Raw genomic sequence first — 22,361 nt, forward strand, 5'->3', positions numbered from 1 at the left:
ATTAAAAATAAATAAATGAACATTTTAGTTTGAGGTGCCTCAGATTAATTTAGTTCTGCTTTAACTCTTTTACTACTGTGCCAGAAGTACTATGGAGGGTCAATAACAGGATGTAGCCAAGCTTCTATGTACTGTACATCTACTGTTTTAATAAAAAAGACATTTATCGTGAAACAGAAACCATACCAAAAGTTTGACTGAATCCTCAAAAGGTGCCAACGCTGGGTAACCAGACAAGAATTAAGTATTATTCAACTTTTACTTAGAGAAAAAAAAAAAACACCCCCTCTGGGGGGGGGGGGGGGGGCGATCTATGGCAACTGCAAGGATTTTAACAAACTTTGAAGCAGACGCCTCCTTTTCTCTGCACCAAGGAAAAGGCTGTTTGTTTCACATTGTCCTTTGCAGACTGATTCTGAATGGGAGGGTCAGGTTTATTATAATCACCTGGTGCACTCCCAAGTGTTCTAATGAGAAAAGCTGCATTGTTGGCATCCATTTAGAAGTGTTTAACCCTCAGGGAGTATCTCATCAAAACTGAAATTCCTATTGCAGGGGGTGCCTAAAATTTCACTTGTATCTCAGAGCAGACTTCTGAGAAGACATATGAGCATGTGTGTACAGAACGGCTTGCAGACTGAAAAGGAAAGGTAATTTTAATGACATTAAATTACAATATGGCTTGCTTAGCAATTGTATATGCCATATTTTTTTCCCACAAAAGTGCAGTTATCCTTTAAAAGGACACTCTGGCATCTTGTGAACACAAACCCTGATAAAAGCAAATATTAAGCATTGTTCAGGTGTAACTTGCTTGTTTTATAATAGTCAGCTGACACAGCAGTCACATGGTACACCACCGCCTTCTATCAGATGTGCCGAGTCAGATCTCTTCATAAAGCTGGCCATACATGGATCCAAATTCAGCTAGTTCAGCAGGCACTGGCTGAATCTCAGTCTATGTATTGGCAGGATGGTTATACAGAAGTTGATCTACCGATTGGCATCTGTAAAACCACCTTGACAAATTTTTGCAGATCGATCAGCACCACTGGCTACAACCGGCAGCGCTGTCTCCCCGCTGCCAGAATACGGGAGTTTAATGGGAGGATTCCTTCATCTACCTTGAATGTATGAATGTGAGAAAGTACATTTTCCTTTCAACCTGCTGTTTGGGGAAAAAAAAAAAAATAAATCATCTATGGAATGCCTAAAATGAGAAGTATGGGTTTTTATTTCCCCATTCATACCTAATTTTATATATATATATATACACACACACACACACACACACACACACACACACACACACATATATATACACACACATATACATATATACATACACAGACACACTTGATGCTGCATCTGTCCTCTGCTGGCTCTAACACTGAGAACTGAGCGATCAAACACTGCTGATCGCTCATTTCTCACAGCTCCCTGAGCAGAGAAGCTGGTGGCTGTCAGTCAGCAGCTCTCTGCTCTGCCCCCCCCCCCCCCCACGCTCACTGGAGTGATGGGCTGTGGAGGGGCGGGAGCGGCCGGCTCAGGCTCTCAGTGACTCTGAGAGGCTGAGCCATGTGCTGGTCCATTGTTCGGGGCAGATCCCAACCATATGGTAACGATCCTTCCCGAGTCTGCACCGGGTTATGTGACATCAGCCGACAGCAAACTTCAGCCCGCTGTCTGCTGAAAACGGGTCACAGGGGTGCAAAACGAACTGGGCTCCTGTGATCTACGTGAGAAGTACAGACAAATGAACTTTGGCTGTACTTCTCTAAGAAAAGCACTGAAGACAGAGCTCAAGATAGCATCTGTGTGCACAGAGAGGGGTTTCAGCAGAGAAGATTTCAATGTAGTTACATCAGCATACTACTGAAGCACATAAGTGGAAGGAAAAAAAACAAAAAAAAAAAAAACTTATCCAATTCAGGGGAAATTTAACAGCCTAGAAAACTGGTGTTTATGCAGTGCATCACATTAAAGAAGAGCTCCAGGCTCCTTCAGAAAAAATTAAGTCAGCAGCTACAAATATTGTAGCTGCTGACTTTTAATATTAGGATACTGGCCTGTCCAAGAATCCAGCAGTGTTCTTACCTGAGCCAATCTTTCAATCAGCTTTCAGGTGCTGCCGTCCCCATCTCCACTAAGGGAAACCAGCAGTGAAGTCATGCCGTGAAGCACGCGGTGCTCTGTGAATGGGCCACGCATAGGTAAAGGAGGTAGGGGGTTGTACTTCTGGCTGAGTTTGCCATGGCTGTATTGCGAATACGGGATACTGCGTATTAGGGATCGCGGGTGACTACTAGTATAATGAAGTATAGTGTTTCCTGCCGTATTTTTACGGTATAGGGAGGTGTAAATATTGCCCTCAGGTGTAAGATATATTGTAGTGTCAAGAAAGGCTATTTGTCGGGTATCATATTGAACAGTGAATTTTAAATTATAATTATTGTTGGATATGAAGTCCATAAATTCCAGAAGAGTGGACACCGAGCCTGTCCATACAATGATGACGTCGTCGATATACCTGCGCCACAACACTAGGTGGCGCAGGTATATCGAAGCGCCATCATTGGCAAACAGCTCCCTTTCCCACCCCCCCAGGTACAGGTTGGCATACGATGGGGCACAGGCAGTCCCCATCGCTACCCCCTGTACCTGGAGGTAAGTGGTTTCGCCGAATACAAAGATATTGGATCTGAGGATATGGTTCAGTAGTTGAAGTGTAAAGTCTGCCAGCGCCCAAGTGCGATGGGTCTGTTCCTTAACAAAGGTGGTAATAACCTCGATACCTCTGGTATGGGGGATACTAGAATAGAGGGCCTCAATGTCAAGGGTGACCAGAAGAGAGCCACCAGGGACACTGAGACCCTCCAGAACTCTCAAGAGCTCTAAAGTATCCCTGAGGTATGAAGGTAGGCCCATAACATGTGGGCGTAGTTGGTCATCAACGAACCTACTGGAAGGTTCAGTGATAGAACCGATGCCTGAAACAATTGGGCGCCCTGGAGGTGTTTTTATCGAATTTGTAATAAAAATTATAATTTTATCTTGTTTTTGAATTATTTATCTTAAACATATACCCTTACAAGCCTCACCCTTAAAATCCCACCATTTGGTTCACGCCCACCTGTAGCGGCTACTCTGGGGCACAAATAGAGTCCGCAGGGATAGTGATACCATTTTATTTTTCCTTGTTCAATGTATCAATAGGGATGTGGTGTTGGCTTGCTGGGTACATTGGCCAGTTTAGGCATGGCACCTTCCTTTTCTTGTATATTGCTCTTTTTATGTAGTGTAAGGTAATGCAGGTGTGTTAAGCTGGCAATAGATCAATCGAATCCCGGTCAGTTCAGCAGGGACCAGTCGAGATTCAGTGTAGGTTCACACTGAGGGCAGGTTTGAAACCATCCGAGTTCAGCTGAACGCGCACAATTTCAAACTGGCATTTTTAGTTAGACTTCGGGGGCCAATTCACAGATATCTGTGTGGGTTCCTGCACAAAATGTCCATTGAAATCGCCCCCTGAAGTCGCCAAAACAAGTGCAGGAACTACTTTTAGGAACTGGTATGGTGCTGCACCAATTCTGACGGTGCCATTGCCGGTGTTCTAAAATTTCATCGGACCTGTGAAAATTCCGGACCCTCGTCACTTCCGGTGACACTACGTCATCACCAGCTGGTGCGAGCCCTGGTGCACATGCGCACAAGGCATTTTCCAGGTCCCATGAAATTTTAAGACTTAGCGAACAGCTGACTGAGAGGAGGCGGGGCTAAGGGAACCGGGTATGTGCGGTCCACCAACTCCCACTTCCAGGTCTATGCGTTCCAGACATAGATCTTTTTTTTGTTGTTTTCTTTTCTATCATTCCACACATTCCCTTACACACATCGAGAGAAATAATAAAATATTTAATATTCATCGTAATCATAATTAGTATTTATCCGCCTTACCGTTCCTTTGAAGTAAAGGGATGGTGTGTAAATGTGTGGAATGATAGAAAAGAAAACAACAAAAAAAAGATCTATGTCTGGAACGCATAGACCTGGAAGTGGAGTTGGTGGACCGCACATACCCGGTGCCTCAGCCCCGCCTCCTCTCAGTCAGCTGTTTGCTAAGTATTAAAATTTCATCTGACCTGTAAAATGTCTTGTGCACATGCGCACCGGGGCTCGCACCAGCTGGTGGTGACGTAGTGTCACCAGAAGTGACGAGGGTCCGGAATTTTCACGGGTCCGATTAAATTTTAGAATACCGGCAATAGGCTCCGATAGGATATGCGATTTGACATGTCCAATGTGAATGTGGGCTTAATCCATATACAGGCAGGCTGAACCAGAAGTTTTTTTTAGTGGTTCTAGCCACCGGCAATAATTGCATGAAAAAAAAAAAAAAATCAGACAATCTGGTTGTACCCAAGTTGATCCACCTTGGGTACAAACAGCTTGTCTAATTTTTTTACATGGGATTATTGCCAGCGGCTAGAACCAATAGCAGTACCTATTGGGTTCTGCCAACCAGCAAGGCTCCCCACTAGCAGAACACAACAGCGCTGTGGGAGAGATTCCCCCATCAACACGGGCTGTGCCGATGGAGGAATCTAATGATTTTCTTTCCAAATATCGAACCACCTATGGGTTTACCTTACAGAATTCGGTGACTGTCTAGAAAACATACCAAGTTTACCTTCTGACAGAACAAGAGTTGTAACATACCCCATATAATACGCTTCCAAACGGGTGGATAGGGAGTGAACAGGTTATCCTTAAGGCTCCATTCATTCACATGTGAGCGTTTCATCGATCGAAAACATTCAACATCTAAAATGCCGCGGTTCTCAGTCATGCCTGTTCACACCTGTGCGTAGCATTGCTTGGAACTCGAAAAAAGTACACGCACTTCTTTTGAGCTACAAGCTTCAGGCACTTTTGGCAGTTGAAGAGAATATTTTGTTCCCTCCGGAGTCATTTTCGACACAAGGTGAGGTTACCCAACTTCTCAGACAATCCGGGAAATAAACCATTTCATTATCATAATAGCTGTAACCTGCCATACAACCGAAAGTTGGGAATCATCAGACCTGACCATACAGTAACTACAGGAGCATGATGACAGTTGTGCTTTTTTTTTTAATACGAAGAAGCCAAAATAATACATTTTTTTTTTGCTTTTCCATATTGGAACTTTCTGCCTACCTGGGTTCCAATTATACGGATGTATTTGCCATGAAAATAGTTACAGAACGCTACCCTTGAAACTGAGCTCCAGGCAAACAGACAAACACACGGATAAAATACAAATAGGAGTTGTCAAAAGATCTTTATTACTGTTCATCCAATCCTGTGATTTACACAGCTCTGCCACACAGAATAGTCCTGTTTGGCAGGGCAGGGGAACGTTTCTTAGCTCAGTAAAGCCTCGTACACACGATCAGATTATTGAACAATCTGTCCTCCGTTTTTTGTGGCATGCTAGTCTGATGAGGTTATTTTCATACAAATTTTCCCGTACGACAGAATTCTACTTTAGAAGTGATGTCATGTGTTGGATTGTTTTGTATGTGTTCTTTCGTCTCTGAGACAAAATCAGACGTTGTATTACGGACGACAAAAATTTTATAGCCTGCACATCAGGATTTTGTCAGCCAAAAAGTCGGAGTTGGCTGTCGAAAGCACCATACTAACAATCTGAAAATCGGCAGATCGGTCGTCGGACGAATTTTCCCTACAGATTTTCTTAGCGTGTGTACGGGCCTTAACACTTGGGGCAGTTAAACAGCAAACCTAAAGCTGGATACACACTATCCAACTTTTGTGGTTAGATTTCCTTCAGATTTACCTTTTCTATGTAGTGCAAGGGTCTGCCAGATTGCATACAAATTGAAAGTGTTTAGGTTTGACCTCATATTATATGGTTTTGGTAAGTCTAAAGGAAAAAGTCTTCAGAAAATCTTATAGTGTGTATGGCCCATAACACATGTGGCTTGGCTGCACTTTCCCATAGACCTCTATGAGGTCCTGTGGTTTTAGTGCAGTTTCAGAAAACTCCTGCATGCTCCATCTTTGGTGTGCTTTTGGAAATTGCACTCAAACCCCGAGACTTTATAGGAGTCTATGGGAAAGCACAGCTAACCCACATAAAACCTGAAGGAGCTGTGCTTCGTCCAAAGTACAGCGGGATCGCATTGGGGCAGTGTGAAGCCGCCCTTAGACTAGTAGAGGTCTTACTCCCCCCCCCCCCCCCCAAGCCTGTGACTGGACAGTGAAAGGTGAAGCAGCAGAATGAGCACCTCAGCTCTCTGTCACTTTGCCTCCTCCTATCAGAATGCTCCTCGCCTTGTACCCCACCTGATTGGCTCCTGACACTGCTTCTTCCTCTCCCAGCCTGAGCTCTGCTGTACAAAGCCAAATTTGGGTACTTACATCAAAATATTCCATTTACAGATGTATTACTTAATACAGATCTGCATTAATTGTGTATTTTAGAGAAGAAAGAAGAAAGAAGAAAGAAGAAAGAAGGAAGAAAGAAGAAAAAGAAATTGTTTTGGATAGAATGGTAAAGGGCTCTTTCACACGGTCTGCCTCCGTAGGCGGATCCGTGTTGCTCAGCGGGGATCGATTCGTGATCCCCGCTGAGCCGGGCGGATGACAGCTCCGTCTCCGCTCGCAGAGCGGAGAGGGAGGTGTCTCAGCACCCGTTGCCCTCTATGGGGGATCGGACGAGAGCGGACCGCTTGTCCGCTCTCATCAGATCCGCTCCGATTACTGAACGGATGGAAAAATAGGGTTTCCATCCGTCCAGATTTCAGCACAGGATCGTTTGCAGATGGCAGCGGGTGTCAGCGGAGGTTTCTCCGCTGACATCCGCTGCCCCATAGAGCTGCATGGAGGATCCGATCAGATCCGCCTAAAAAACTGACAGGCGGATCTGATCGGACCGCCCGTGTGAAAGAGCCCTAAGGGTTTTAGAACCTATACCAAGTTTTTGTGGCTGTGTCCCCACAGTGGAGATTCAACCCCTCGAATTGTTACTGTCTTGTGAACCCAAAAGTTGAGTTGGTTCTGCCCTTTCTGTCCCCATTACTGCACTACTGGTCAACAAATTAAAGCGGTAGTATACCGCTTTTTTCCACTTTTAACTACAGGTAAGCCTATAATAAGGCTTACCTGTAAGTACAATTAATATCTCCTAAACCAGCACGGTTTAGGAGATATTTGCACTGCATGCAGCCACTCATGCGAGCGGTGCATGCGCTCTGAAGGTCCAGCTTTCCTTGCCGGGAGCTTGCCGGAAAAAATGACTCCCGCGCGCATGCGCGCGAACCCGGAAGAGACGCCGAGGGATCATGTCAGCTCCCACAGCGATGTCCGGGGGTCCGTGTCGGGGCTTCATTCTAAGGTAAGTAATTCATAATAAGCTAGTATGCAATGCATACTAGCTTATTATGCCTTTGTCTTGCAAGGTACTGGGGCAGTGTTGAGGCACATAAAGCAGGATGGGTTAGGCTGGGTTCACACAGGCAGTAAAAATAGGTTTTTACTGTCTGCCAACCTGCCACCACAGAATGAACTTGGGTGGCCACTCAAAAGCATATACATCGCCCCGGTCACAATTTTAAAATTATCACGTCAAACTCGTCCATTCAAGTCACTAAATCTGTGTGGCAATTGTGAGCGAAAATGCTTGGCTTGTGGTTTCCAAACAGTATTTCAATGCAGAACACTTTTCAGAAGGGCAGGTGAGGTTGATGTCCTTGTAGATGGGCCCTTTAGGCCAATGAGTGATTTCAAAAACTTAACTAAGTATTTGTATGATGGGAGCATCCACAGTTATGGGGTTTCTTGGGTCACTCCTCAAGATCACTTATGGAATACTCTTAAGCTGGTCATACACAGAGGGAATTTCTTTCCTGCGACCACAGGTTGATTCCCTCATCAACACGGACAGTTCTGGCAATCCCTCACCCGAGCCATTGTCTTCTGGTGGAGCGGGGGAGGCTGTCCCCGTCGGGGGAACAGTAATTATTGCTAGCAGCAATACAAGTCACTAGTGATAATCAAATGCAAAAATCAAGCTGGCTGGTTGTACCCAAGTTGATCAACCAACTTTGTACCTTCAGCCTGCCCATACATGGTTCAAATCTCAGCTGGTTCCTGTTGAACTGGCCAATATTCAAACCGTCTACGACCAGCCTTAAACCTCCAGGAAACTACTTTGCATTGAAAATAAGGTGTCATTTAACAATTAGGTAAATCTCTCAATAGCTTGAGATTATACTTATAGGTGTGGCTACTCAACCATCCTGTCTACCATTATAATACGAGGAGGCAAAGCAAAGACACAGCATGGAGCCCAATGACTTCTGAAAGGGATCCTGTTCTAAATAAATAGGAAGGTTTAAAGCCCTTTAAACCAGAAGGTGGACAAAGTATTATGGAAGTCAGGAGACAGTTTGTCTAATCCAGGACAAACAAGTGGTTACTGCCCCATCTATAACTGGACATTACAGCAAGGAGCTTTGGAAGGACGACACGTCAAACAAAACCAAGGAAATTTCCAAGCTCAACTTACTGACCATCCTGCGACCAACCAAATGGAGTTGGGTTTAGTTGCACACATTTGCAAATACTTGCGTAAGCCACAGAGCCCCTGCAAAGCACCCCATTTTCTGTGGACCGAACTCTAATTTCTGTGAGTCTCCAAAAATGGAAGCACATGCATTTTAATGGACAGGTGGAAGGCAAGTAAACCTGGAGGGAGCCCACCCCTCAAGGGCACAGGGGCACACTGAACACCCAACACATAGCCCTATGGCAGCAAAGGTGTCAGTATGTTGCCTGACCAATATATTTCACAGGCTGGTTGGTAAGTTGAGCTGGGAAATTTCCTTGGTTTTATTTTACATGCGTTGCCCTTCCAATGCTCCTTGCTGCAGCGACCAGTTATAGGTGGGGGCAGTAACCGCTAGTTTGTACTGTGAATGGTCACAGAAATTAGAGTTAGGTCCACAGAAAATGGGGTGCCTTGCCGGGGCTCTGTGGCTTACGTATGTATTTGCAAATGTGTGCAACTAAACCTCCTTTTTAACGCAAACTGTTGGACAGGTCAATATGGTTGGTCGCAGGCTGGTCAGGAAGCTGAGCTTGGAAATTTCCTTGGTTTTGTTTTGTTTAATCCAGGAGCCCGCACAATTTTTAATGCCCACAATTTTTTTTAACACACACCGGGTGCATGAGGTTGTAAAATGTAAAGTGTGGGCATATCTCCATGCCTGGAATACACAGCGGCACTGTACAGCTGCCCCTAGTAACGAATTAACGAAGTAACGTTTATGCCACAACTTGTGTAAATCCTCGCATACAACCTTAAATGCAGACTGTCTTCATGCAGTGGTGTGCGGGATAACGCATGCGTCAGTTAAATACAAGTAGTGGCGTAAACCCACATACAGCCATTCATTACTATGGCCGGCTGTACATGTCAGCTGAGTATACCAGGCAAAGAAATACGCCTGCAGTTTACATTATTAGGTTTCCATGTGCATGAGCCAACTCCATTGACAACTAGCAAAATCCCCAAAAGTTAGGCTCTGCTGTAAAGTTAGGCTCTGCTGTAAAGTTAGGCTCTGCTGTAAAGAGCACTGGCTACCCAGCTCCTGGGATTTGTCCAGCTCAGGTCAACATTGCTGGCCAAATGCTTGTTGCCTGGCTCTATTTGGTGTCAATCCCAATGCTAACCACTTGCTGGGGGGTGGCCACAAGCACTCATTTCCAGGTGTCTAATTTAGGGATGCACCGATACCGGTATCAAGGCCGATACCAAGCATTTACTCGAGTATCCGTACTCCCGCAAATGCTCCCGATACTGAAACTGATACTTTGAGGTGTGATTTGAGTCAACACAAAATGAATGGACGCAAATCGCACTGCAAAGAATCGCATGCAATTTGAACAGGAACGCGGTGTGATTTCTGCTTGAATCGCATTCCATTTTTCCCACTGCTCCTGTGTGTATAGAAAAGGAAAAGTGCCTCCTAGTGGGCAGTTTATTAAAAAATGTTAGAACTCACATTACATATCTGGCCAAAGACAAAATCTGCATAGGTGTCCTGGTCCCGCCAATGATAGCGAATCACGGTCGCTAGAGGAGCTGTAGAGATGGTCCACCCCCAAGCTGACATCACTATCGCTGTATACCCACGGGGTCCTGAAACGTTTCCACAAGCCCTGTGAGCACCTCCAGCGGCCGTGATTTGCTATCATTGGCTGGACCAGGACACCTATACAGATTTTGCATTTGAACTGTACTTAAAGCGGAGTTCCGGGCACAAAATTCAATTTCTAATAATTACTGCATTGTATTCCTTACTCTCCGCTGAGTCAGAATTGGATATTCCCATAGTTTTTTTTTTTTTCACTTACCTGTTTACAGAGGTTTGTATACTCACCTTTCAAAGGACTTCCTCCCTCCTGTGCCTCGGCTCTCCTCGTCACTTCCTGCCGCAATGCGTCCTGGGAGCTCTTCCTCGGCCCTCCCATGATGCACTTTGCAGTCACATGGGCGGCCGACCACTGTTCTCATTTCTTGACTCACAGGCCTACGCCCACTGGAATCAGGAAGAAGGGAAGACATTTCCCCACAACGGACTCGGCAATCCACAACAAAGATGGCGCCGCACATCAGAAATTATATAAAGTAAGATTTTATTCTTGCAAACTCATTATTTCACCATTCTAACCAGGATTAGCGGATGTATCGATGTGTAAGGGTGATTGTTAGGGGGAGATTGAAAAAAAAAAAACGATTCTGTGCCCGGAACTCCGCTTTAATGTAATTTCTAACATATTTAATTCACACAGCATTCTTGTTCTAATCGCATTCGATTCTTTGCAGCAATTTTTTTTTTTTTTTATGCAAATCCCACCGCAAAGTATCTGTACTCTATCAGCGGAACCAGAAACTGTACATATAAGCATCTTGGCCTGGTACAAAAAGTGAGAAAAAACGGTTCAATGGTTACATTCAGAGATCTAAACATCTCTACTATTAAACTCTACAGAAAGAGCTTTGTTTATCCCACAGTTATTCTTTCAGGGTCCTAATATAGAACAACTGAAACCTCCATGAGTAATAACAGACACTAATACTAATGCATATCACGGTCCTGCAGAGTTCCCATAATAACACCTGCTGTACATTGCTGCACACCTCAGTAGTCTTAAAGCAAACCTATATGTTAGAGTATAGACATTTCTTCAAACAAGCAGGAAATTAGATTTAAAACAAGCCCTCAATGATCTCTGTAGCTGCAGGTGCTCTGGAGCAATTCATTCTCAAATTTCACAATAAAAGTCCTTCAGATCATTATTTTAATATTCAATAAGAGTGTGAAAGGATAAGACCCCCTGGCAAGTTTTTACTGTGGCGTCCATGCTGGTGAGATTCACCTTTGTATTTAACCTGCTAAATAGCAAGTAAGAAGAACCTCCTGCTTTCTAGTTCTCGTCACCTCATCACATGCTCGCCTCCAGGACTTCTCCAGAGCCTCTCCCAGCCTCTAGAACTCCCTATCCCAATCTTTCCAACTATTTCAGACGATACCTGAAAACTCATCTCTTCAGAGAGTTCTATCTGACCCCCACCTAACTGTACATTTTTTTTCCTCTAACAGCCCATCCCCCACAGTTATTACCTTTTGTGTCGCTTGACCCTCCCTCTTAGATTGTAAACTCTAAGCAGATTCCTATTGTATTAACCACTGGAAGACCAGGCCTTTTTCTGACACTTGTTTACAAGTTTAAATTAGTATTTTCTTGTGAGAAAATTACTTAGAACCTCCAAACATTATATATAATTTTTTTTTTTAAGCAGAGACCCTAGAGAATAAAATGGCAGCCACTGCAATATTTTATATCACACTGTATTTGCGCAGCGGTCTTTCAAACGCATTTTTTTGGGAAAAAATACTTTTGTGAATTAAAAAAAAAAAAAAAAAACAGTAAAGTTAGCCCAATTTTTTTTGTATAATGTGAAAGATGAGGTTACACTGAGTAAATAGATACCCGACATGTCATGCTTCAAAATTGCTTGTGGAATGGTGACAAACTACATTACTTAAAAATCTCCAAAGGCGACACTTAACATTTTTACAGGTTACCAGTTTAGAGTTACAGAGCAGGTCTAGTGCAAGAATTATTGCTCTCCCTCTAGCAATACCTCACATGTGTGGTTTGAACACCGTTTACATATGTGGCTGCGACTCACTTCTGAGTGTGAGCTCAAAGGAACAGAGGGCTTTAAAAGAAAAAAAAAAAATGTACACTGTCCCTTTACATTTTTTTGATCACTTTTATTCGTTTTATAAACATTCCTTGCAATAGAAATAAGCATGACAGGCCCTCTTTATTGTGAGATCTGGGGCTAAAAAAATAAATTATATATAAAATTTTACATTTACTAAAAAAAAAAAAAAAAAAAAAATTGGCCCTTTAAAGCCATTAGGCGGAAGTGATGTCAGATGTAGCTCCGGTCCTCCAATGGCATAGAGTCGAGTGGAGGCCATCTTGCCCTCACTCAACTTCCTGCCCATCGCTCCAGAGGATAGGATCATTTCCTTCTTTAGAGATGGCTCCAGTAAGCAGGGAAACGAACGGGAAGCGGCCGCACCTCTCCTTTTGCCTATAAAAGTTAAAAGTGATCTTGTGGCAAATCCGCCGGCGAGACCACTTTTATCGGACCCCGAATCATCCACTGTATAAAAAAAAAAAAATACCGGGGGTCTGGAAGCCAGCTGCTGCCATAATGTAATGACATTATATATATACACACACACACACACACACACACACACACACACACACACATATATATATATATATATATATATATACACACACACACACACTATATATATATATATATATATATATATATATATATATATATACACACACACACACACACACATACATACATATATACACACACACCATATATATATATATATATATATATATATATATATATATATATATATATATGTGTGTGTGTGTGTGTGTGTGTATTTATTAATATACACACACAGTCGATGGTCCAGGAGAGGTTAAACTGTACTGTAATTGTACTGTCTGCCTTTATGTTGAGAAACGCTGAGTAAACTGTCAGCACTCATACATTTTGTATAATAATATTAATGTCAGAGTCTTCCTGAGAACAGGAAGTGAGGGGAAATCTTCCAATGGGGACAAAATGGTCAAGTGACAACTATAGATAGAGATTTCCTCTCACTGCCTGTAGCGTCTTCAAGACAGGAAGAAAAACATCTCCCAAACAGGTCACAGACGGCAAAAAACAAAACCAAAAAACCCTGATAGGGGGATTGACCCTTCATATTTGGTGACAACACTCTCAGCAATAAGGGGAAAGCTCCCCAATGGGGACACCTACAGCAATACAGACCTGACACTCTCTGCTCAATCTAAAACTAAAAAAATGCTTTTGTCTGGAGTTGAGCTTTATATGAACAGAGAGGTTTGTACTGCGCGTTCTGTTCTACTCTCCCTTACACAAGGAACACAACAGGATGCGTCGGTCTTATTTTGCAAGAAGACTTTCTCAACCTGTTTAGAGAACAAAGACAGTTGAGGGCCGGTCTATGACAATGACACACAGGAAAAGCTGTGCAAACAGAAGAGAAGTTCAACTGCTGCCCAAGGCTCTCTCCATGTAATATATCATATGAACTGCTGGAATCCCCCATCTACATAAAACAGAAACAAGGCATGCCATGTAACCACAATGTACAGCACAAATACACGGCCATACAGAGTAAAGCTCAAGGTGTTCGTCTTAGAGCACCTGTCACTGGGCGGCCATAGATATGACCATCTGATCCAATGAGATCACAGAATCAGCCACTAAGATCAAATCTATGAATTATGGATAGGGTTTGGTTTATAAAGAAATGACATTGTGAAAGTGCATGTACATTCCTTTGGGGTAGCAAAAAATAAAATAACTGAATTTGCTATATCCCATTCTGTTCAAAAATGTAAACCATTCATTTTAAATGGAAAAAGACAACATTTGGCCACTAGATGGAGCTGAGCACTACACAAAAGACCTATGATACTTAGCCCCATCTAGTGGCCAAATGCAGTATTTTACATTTAATATCAATAGAGTACATTTGACCAGTACAGAAAATAGCACAATAGCATTTTTTGGGACCATTCACACAGAATAAAAAGGTACTTAAGCTGTCGCTGGGCAAATGGCGATGTTATTTCTGCATGAATCAACTCATTACTGTGGGGGACATTTACTAAAATCTGGTGCAGCTGTGCATGGTAGCCAATCGGCTTCTAACTTCAGCTTGTTTAATTAACCACTTGCTGACCAGCCGCCGTACATATACTGAGGCAGGTCGGCTCGTTCCCGCGAAATGATGTACCTGTACGTCGCGGGACCGCGAGTGGGGGTGCGTGCCCATTTGCCACAGGGGAAGCTGACCAGCGGGTGCCGCCGTGGAGACAGAACAGCGGTCTGCCGTGTTTATGTTCTGTCAGCAATGAACACAGGGCTCCTGTGTTCCTCCTATTTAGGAACATAGGTCCCTGTGTTCATTCCATAAGCCCCCCCCCCCACACACACACAGTTAGAAAACATCCCCTAGGGACACATTTAACACTTTGATCACCTCTGGTGTTAACCCCTTCCCTGCCAGTGTCATTATTACAGTAATAGTGCATATTTTGAGCACTGACTACTGTAGTAATGTCGCTGGTTCCCCAAAAGTGTCAATAATGTCAGTTAGGGGTCCGATCTGTCCGCCGCAATGTCACAGTCCCGTTAAAAATCGCTGATCACCGTCATTACTAGTAGAAATAATAAAAAAAGTCCATAAATGTATCCCATAGTTTGAAGATGCAATAACTTTTGTGCAAACTAATCAATATACATCTATTAGGATTTTCTTTACCAAAAATATGTAGCAGAATACCTATTGGATTAAATTGATGAAAAAAGTAGATTTTCTAAAAAAATTTTATTGGTTATGCGATATAGCAGAAAGTAAAAAATATTGTTATTTTTTTTCTTTCAAAATTGTGGTTATTTTTTTGTTCATAGCACAAAAAATAAAAAATGGCAGAGGTGATCAAATACCACCAAAAGAAAGCTCTATTGGTGGGGAAAAAAAGAAAATTTTATTTGGTTACAGCATCGCAAGCCGGCGCAATTGTCAATTAAAGCAACACAGTGCCATATCGCAAAAAAATGGCCTGGTCATTAGGGGGGGGGGAAACCTTCCGGTCCAGAAGGGGTTAAAGTGATTTTAAAGTCTTGTGTTGTTTTTGTTTAAAATAATTTACTGCTCTGTGCAATGGTTTTGCACAGTAGCCCTGATCCTCCTCTTCTTGGGTTCCCCGCCGACGCTCCTGGTTCCTCTCCTCTCCCTTGAACAGCTCCCCCGATAGCATGCCGCTTGCTCTATGTGTCCATAAGAGCCTGCCTGGACCCTCCTCTTTTCGGGTCCCTCTTCCCTGCTCCTGGCCCCTCCCTCCTGTCAAATGCCCCTACAGCAAGCAGCTTGCTATGGGGGCACCCGAGCCGAGCTGCAGCTCTGTGTGTCCATTCAGACATGGAGCTGCCATTTGGCCCTGCCCCCTCTCTCTCCTGAGGAAGACAGTCAAGGGACTTGTGGACATTGCTGGATAGAGAGGGGGCTCAGGTAAGTATTAGAAGGGCTGAGAGGAGGCTGCTACACACAGACGTTTTTTTTTATCTTAATGCATTAAGAAAAAAACCTTCTGCCTTTGCAGCTCCTTTAAAGAGGAAGTAAAGTCTCCTGTTTTTTTCTTCTTCTCTGCAAAGTAAATGCATAATGTGCTAGTATGCTTCGCACACTGGCACATTATGTGACACCTGCAAACGAAGGCTGCGTAGTCCCCACTGGCTGCCGCATCCATCTTCGCCCGTCTTCCTTCCGGCTCTGCGGACTCCAGCTGTATTACTGGCCGGAGCCGCGTGACGTCACTCCCGGGCATGTGCGACAGTGCTGCCGTTCATGGCACGGGGCTCTGAAAAAAAGGCACGGGCGGGCGTTCCTTTAGAGTGCATGCGCTGATGACATCACTGGCTGCATGCAATGTAAATACGCCCTAAACGGTGCAACTTTAGGAGATATTTACAGTATACCTATAGGTAAGTCTTATCATAGGCTTACCTATAAGTAAAAGTTATAAAGGTGGATTTACAACCAGTTTAAGCTTTGGCAATAAAATCTGGAAGCTGATTGGTTCCTATGCAGAGCCAGATTTTGCGCGCTCGTTTTAGTAAATCCCCCCGTGTCTCTGATCAACTTTGCGCAAAAATGATCGATTTCCACGTGGACGTAAAATCCAATCATAACCTGTCAGAGGTTCTAACCCTTCCCCAGTCTATCCAAAACTGAAAAAGTTGTGGTCACACTTTCAGAGGCTGTGATAGGCCAAGTCTCAGCACTGTATGGATGACAAGGCATGCTGGCTCCTGTAGTGCCCCAACCTCTCATACAGCCCCAATGCCCCGACCTCTCACCTTGACCCTCTTGCCCTGGATCTCCAGGGTCTTCATGGTGAAGTCCACCCCGATGGTGCTCCCCTGACGCTCTACAAAGACGCCACTCTTGAACCTCTGCACCACACAGGTCTTCCCGACCCCGGCATCCCCGATCAGCACGATCTTGAAGAGGAAATCATAGGCGTCGTCTGAGTCCAGTGGGGTGGACATACCGGGGTCCCCGGGAGCCGAGACCTCCTCCAGCTGCCCGTGACGTGGTGCGAGCACCCGCGGATCTGACAACGCGGAACTACAGGACCTCTGCTCAGGAGAAAGACACCAGGGCTGTCCCACCGCTGTGCCTAACTCGATAACATGGAAACTAATACACCGCTTTCACATTGCTGCCTTGACGCTGCCTGATTGGAATAGAATAGAAAAGATAGAGCACTTTCATATTGCTGCCCTCGCTGCTGCCGGGAGAGAATTTAAAGGGCCGCTAAACACTATAAACACTATACTGTTTAGTGAGTCATTGACAAGTACTTTGTTATTGACATAAGTGACTTGCATATTTGTTCCAGGCCACTTGAGCTCCAGAAGGTTTTATCCCCTTAATGACCAGGCCATTTTTTTTATTTTGGTTTTTAATTGCGTTACTTTAGCTGACAATTGTGCAGTCCTGCAACGCTGTCTCCCCCCCCCCACAAATAAAGCTTTCTTTTGGTGGTATTTTATCACCTCTGCAGGTTTTATTTTTTTGCGCTATAAACAAAAAAGAACGTCAATTCTGAAAAAAAAAAAAAAAAAAAAATATATATATATATATATATATATATATATATATATATATATATTTTTTTTTTTTTTTTTTACTTTCTGCTATAAAACTTATCCAATAAAAAAATTTTAGAAAAATGTAGAAAATCAATTTTTTTCATCAATTTAGGCCAATATGTATTCTGCTACATGTTTTGGTAAAAAAAAAATCCTAATAAGTGTATATTGATTGGTTTGCGCAAAATTATACCATCTACAAACTATGGGATACATTTATGGACTTTTTCTTTTTTTTATTGTTTTCACTAGTAATGGCGGATATCAGCGATTTTTAGGGAGACTGCAACATTGTGACGGACAAATCTGACACTAAGTGACACTTTTTGGGGGACCAGTGACACTTTTTGGGGGACCAGTGACACCAATACAGTGATCAGAACAAAAAAAATGCACTGTTACTGTATAAATGACACAGGGAAGGGGTTAACACTGGGGGTGATCAAGGGGTCAACATTTTTCTTTATAGTGCATGTCCAGACATGACCCTCGAAACACCGACCCCTGTGCCTCGGGTCACCACTTTCCCCATCCACACTTGCACTGATCACTGTAAAGCAGACACAGTCCTTTTGTACAGTATGATGCATCTCCTATTCTCTATCTCTACTGCACATTTCTTGAAAGAACAGATTACTTCTTTGACAAAAGTCCATCTGTTGCCATTGGCAACCATCACTGTGAACTTGATTCTTCATCCCACTCTCTCTGTAGAGCAGACATCACTCTCTTCCTGACACGCTAGCACATTTCTTGAGAAAGCATGACGTTATTTTGCAAGATTTCTTGGCTGTTGCCGTTAGCAACCTTTCGGGTAACCCAGAGCGAGTCCTGGATGCCCCCAAATGTAGCACTGCCCCCTTGAGGGCTGCTGGATTTCTCACCTTTTTGGGTCCCTCTGGGTTACCGATAGCAACTGCATGCAGAAACTTAACACTTTACTTTCTGGCTCAGTCAATGATCAGTCTAGGGGTTGTTGTTTTTATTTTATATGGGGATGGGAGAAGGGAATAGTGGGATACTCCAGAACTTGAACTATTCACAATGCTGAGCCACTAGATGAATCTGAGGTAAAGTTCCTGAATAAACACTTGCACTTATCTTCAGGGTACTCGCCTAGCACCCCCTTTCACTCCACCAGCTGACATCCGTCCTCTGACTACTCTACTTCGGAGTGGCCCCCTTCCATGGTCAGGTACTCAGACATGATCCCCTGTACTTACAGAACTGCTTTCCAGGCTCTCCAGTGTCTCAACTCCTTTAGTCAGCTCTCCTGGACCTCTGGGTTCAGCTCCTTCCTCCTGGCTCACCAGGCCGACTGCCTGTGACCATACACCAACTGCTGCAGAAGAGGAGGCAGCCACCACCCTCCTTCCGGGACTCTGCTCACCAGCCAAACACCCCGAGCACATGTGCTCCTGGCTTTTTGGAAATTAAGGTCCCAGAGTCTGGAGGAAGAATGAAGAGGGACAGAATCCAAGTTGCATGAGGTCCAGTGTGAAGTTTCCAGTCAGTGATGATTTGGGGAGCCATGTCATCTGCCGGTGTTGGTCCACTGTGTTTTATCAAGTATCAATAGCCCTCTACCAGGAAATTCTAGAGCACTTCATTCTTCCCTCTGCTGGCCAGCTTTACGGAGATGCTGATTTAATTTTCCAGCAGGACTTGGCACCTGCCCACACTGCCAAAAGTACCAATATCTGGTTTATTGATCATGGTATCACTGTACTTGATTGGCTAGCAAACTTTCCTGACCTAAACCCCATAGAGAATCTATGGGGTATTGTCAAGAGAAAGACCAGAGACACCAGACCCAACAATGCAGATGAGCTGAAGGCTGCTATCAAAGCAACCTGGGCTTCCATAATGCCTCAGCAATGCCACAGGCTGATCGCCTCCATGCCACGCCACATAGATGCAGTAATTCATGCAAAAGAAGCCCCGACCAAGCATTGAGTGCATACTATACTGTAAATAAAACATACTTTTCAGTAAGCCAACATTTCTGTATTAAAAATCCTTTTTTTATTGGTCTTATGCAATATTCTAGTTTTCTGAGATACTGAATTTTGGGTTTTCACTAGCTGTAAGCCATAATCATCAAAATTAAAAGAAAGAAATGCTTGAAATATATCACTCTGTGTGTAATGAATATATAAAATATATGAGTTTTATATTGAATTGAATTACTGAAATAAATTCACTTTTTGATGATATTCACGTTTTTGTAGTTGCACCTGTATTTTAGCTTCAACTCTTCAGGGAAGGCTGTCCACAAGGTTTAGGAGTGTGTCTATTGAAATGTCTGACCATTCTTCCAGAATCACATTTGTGAGGTCAGGCACTGATTTTGGAGAGAAGGCCTGGCTCGTGTCTCTGCTCTAATTCATCTCAAAGGTGTTTCTATCAGGTGGAGGTCAGGACAGGCCAGTCAAGTTCCTCCACCCCAAACTCGCCCATCCATGTCTTTATGGACCTTGCTTTGTGCACAGTGTGCAGTCATGTTGAAACTGGAAGGGGCCGTCCCCAAAAGTTAATAGCATGAAATTGTCCAAAATGTCTTGGTATGCCGACGCCCCTAATAGTTTCCTTCACTAGAACAAAGGGGCCAAACTTAACCCCTGAAAAACAACCCCACACCATAACCCCAACCCCCCCCCCCCCTCCACCAAATGATTTTGACCAGTGCACAAAGCAAGGTCTATAAAGACATGGATGAGTGATTTTGGGGTGGAGGGAGTTGACTGGCCTGCACATAGAGATGGGCTCAGGCGTGTTCGGGATCCTAGTCCCAACCCACCTGCCTATTCCCGCCAGGAAGCTGACACTGCACACCGCTAATCACAGACAGTGAGACATTTCCCAGTCTGTGCAACTGCGGACCGGGAAATGTCCAACTGCCTATGATTAGCGGTGTGCAGTGTCGGCTTCCTGGCGGGACTAGGATCCCAAACACACCTGAACCCATCTCTACCTGTACAGAGTCCTGACCCAAATCCGATAGAACACCTTTGGGATGAATTAGAGTGAGGACTGTGAGCCATACCTTCTTGTCCAACATCAGTGTCTGAACTCACAAATGTGCTTCTGGAGGAATGGTCCAACATTCCCATAGACAATAAGTAAAATATTAAAGCTGCGCTTATCCTGATATCAATATATAGGTGTATACATAAATAGGTAAATAAATAGATCATGTGCTTTGTAAACAAAATGTAGAAAATAGATCCAAAGTGCTAGTGCTAATAGTGTCACAAATGCAATAGTTCCTGTGCTTCGTAGACAAGATGTAAAAAATAAATCCAAGGTGCTAGTGCTAGTAGTGCCAAAAAAGTGCAATGGTATAACATAAATATAAAAAAGGGTGGAAAATCTTCAGAATAACATTGATCTTCAGAATATTGATATTTGATATAAGGATAAGCGCGGCTTTAATATTTTACTTATTGTGATTGATCCAGTTCCCTAAGAAAGGCTGAGATAGGAGCCGCAGCTGATCCTTTCTCCCAGTTCATTTTAACCTTTTTACTATTTACTATTTTGATAGCGCAGGGGCTTTTCCCATTTTATTCCAATAGACACATGCCTAAACTTTGTGGACAGCCTTCCTAGAAGAGTTGAAGCTGTTATAGCTGCAAATCGTGGGCCAACTCAATGTTGAACCCAATGGACTAAGACTGGGATGCCATTAAAGTTCATGTGCGTGTAAAGGCAGGCGTCCCAATACTTTTAGTGATATAGTGTATGAAGCCATATTGTTTAGTGAGTCCTTGACAATAATTCATTGTTATTGACATAAGTGACTTGCATATTTGTTCCAGGTCATATTAACTCATTTGTAGTAAAGTAAAGTAAAGTAAAATATATATATATATATACTGTGTGTATATATATATATTTATATATATATACACACACGGTATATACACAGCAGGTAAAATAAGTATTGAATACATAGTTACATAGTAGTTGAGGTTGAATAAAGACAATAGTCCATCCAGTTCAACTTGTGTAGGTGTGTGTGGCTGTAATCATCTCACATACCCCTGAATGTTATGATCCTTGAGATGTACGTCCAAGAGTTTTTTAAAAGTAGCCATACTATCTGCAGTCACTACCACTTGTGGTGGAGAATTCCACAATATTGTAGCCCTTACTGTAAAAAAAACAACTGCGTAGCCTGAGGTTAAATCTCTTCTCCTCTAATCGCATTGTATGGCAACGTGTCCTCATGCATTCATTGTGACTGAACAGTTTTTTTTCTATGCTGAGATCACCGTTGAGGTACTTGTATATCGCTATCATGTCCCCTCTCAGGCGACTCCTTTCCAGGGAGAATAAATCAAGCGCTTGTAAGCGCTCTTCATAGTTAAGGTCCTCCAATCCCCTAATCAGTTTAGTTGCTCTCCTCTGGACTCTCTCCAGCTCCAATACATCCCTTCTGAGGACTGGCGACCAGAACTGGACAGAATACTCCAGATGTGGTCGGACCAGAGTTTTATAAAGTGGCAGGATTATAGTTTCATCTCTGGAATATATCCCCATCCTTATGCAAGCTAATGTTCTGCCGGCTTTGACAGCTGCAGCTTGACATTGCATGCTATTACTAAGTCTATCTTCCACTAAGACTCCCAGATCTTTCTCCATTTTTGAATCCCCCAAAGGTTCCCCCCCCCCCCCAAAGTGTATTTGGCGTTTATGTTTTTAGTCCCCAAGTGCAATACCTTACACTTCTCCAGATTAAACCTCATTTGCCATGTAGTTGTCCACTCTGTTATTTTGTTCAGGTCATTCTGTAAGATTTCTGCCTCACAATGTGCAGTTATTGCCCTACTTAATTTTGTTTCATCTGCAAAAACTGATATTGAGCTACTGATCCCGTCCTCAATGCTATTTATGAATAAATTGAACAAAATTGGTCCCAGGACTGAGCCTTGGGGGACCCCGCTTACCACCCCAGACCAGTCTGAGTATGTGTTAT

The 22,361-nt window shown here is 43.4% G+C and overlaps 1 protein-coding gene across 1 annotated transcript in view; it reads right to left on the reverse strand.

The window, feature by feature from the left end:
• Positions 1-16,840, reverse strand: part of RAB43 (RAB43, member RAS oncogene family) — a 38,219-nt gene extending 21,379 nt beyond the window's left edge. The window contains exon 1 of the mRNA XM_082266047.1: positions 16,583-16,840. Within this exon, the coding sequence (XP_082122173.1) occupies positions 16,583-16,774 (192 nt within the window). The 5' untranslated portion in view covers positions 16,775-16,840. The remainder of the gene's footprint in view (positions 1-16,582) is intronic.
• Between the last annotated feature and the right edge of the window lie 5,521 nt (positions 16,841-22,361).

The sequence above is a fragment of the Pelophylax lessonae genome (genome assembly GCF_965119305.1).
Source record: "Pelophylax lessonae genome assembly, chromosome: 8".
In the NCBI taxonomy this organism is placed as follows: domain Eukaryota; kingdom Metazoa; phylum Chordata; class Amphibia; order Anura; family Ranidae; genus Pelophylax; species Pelophylax lessonae.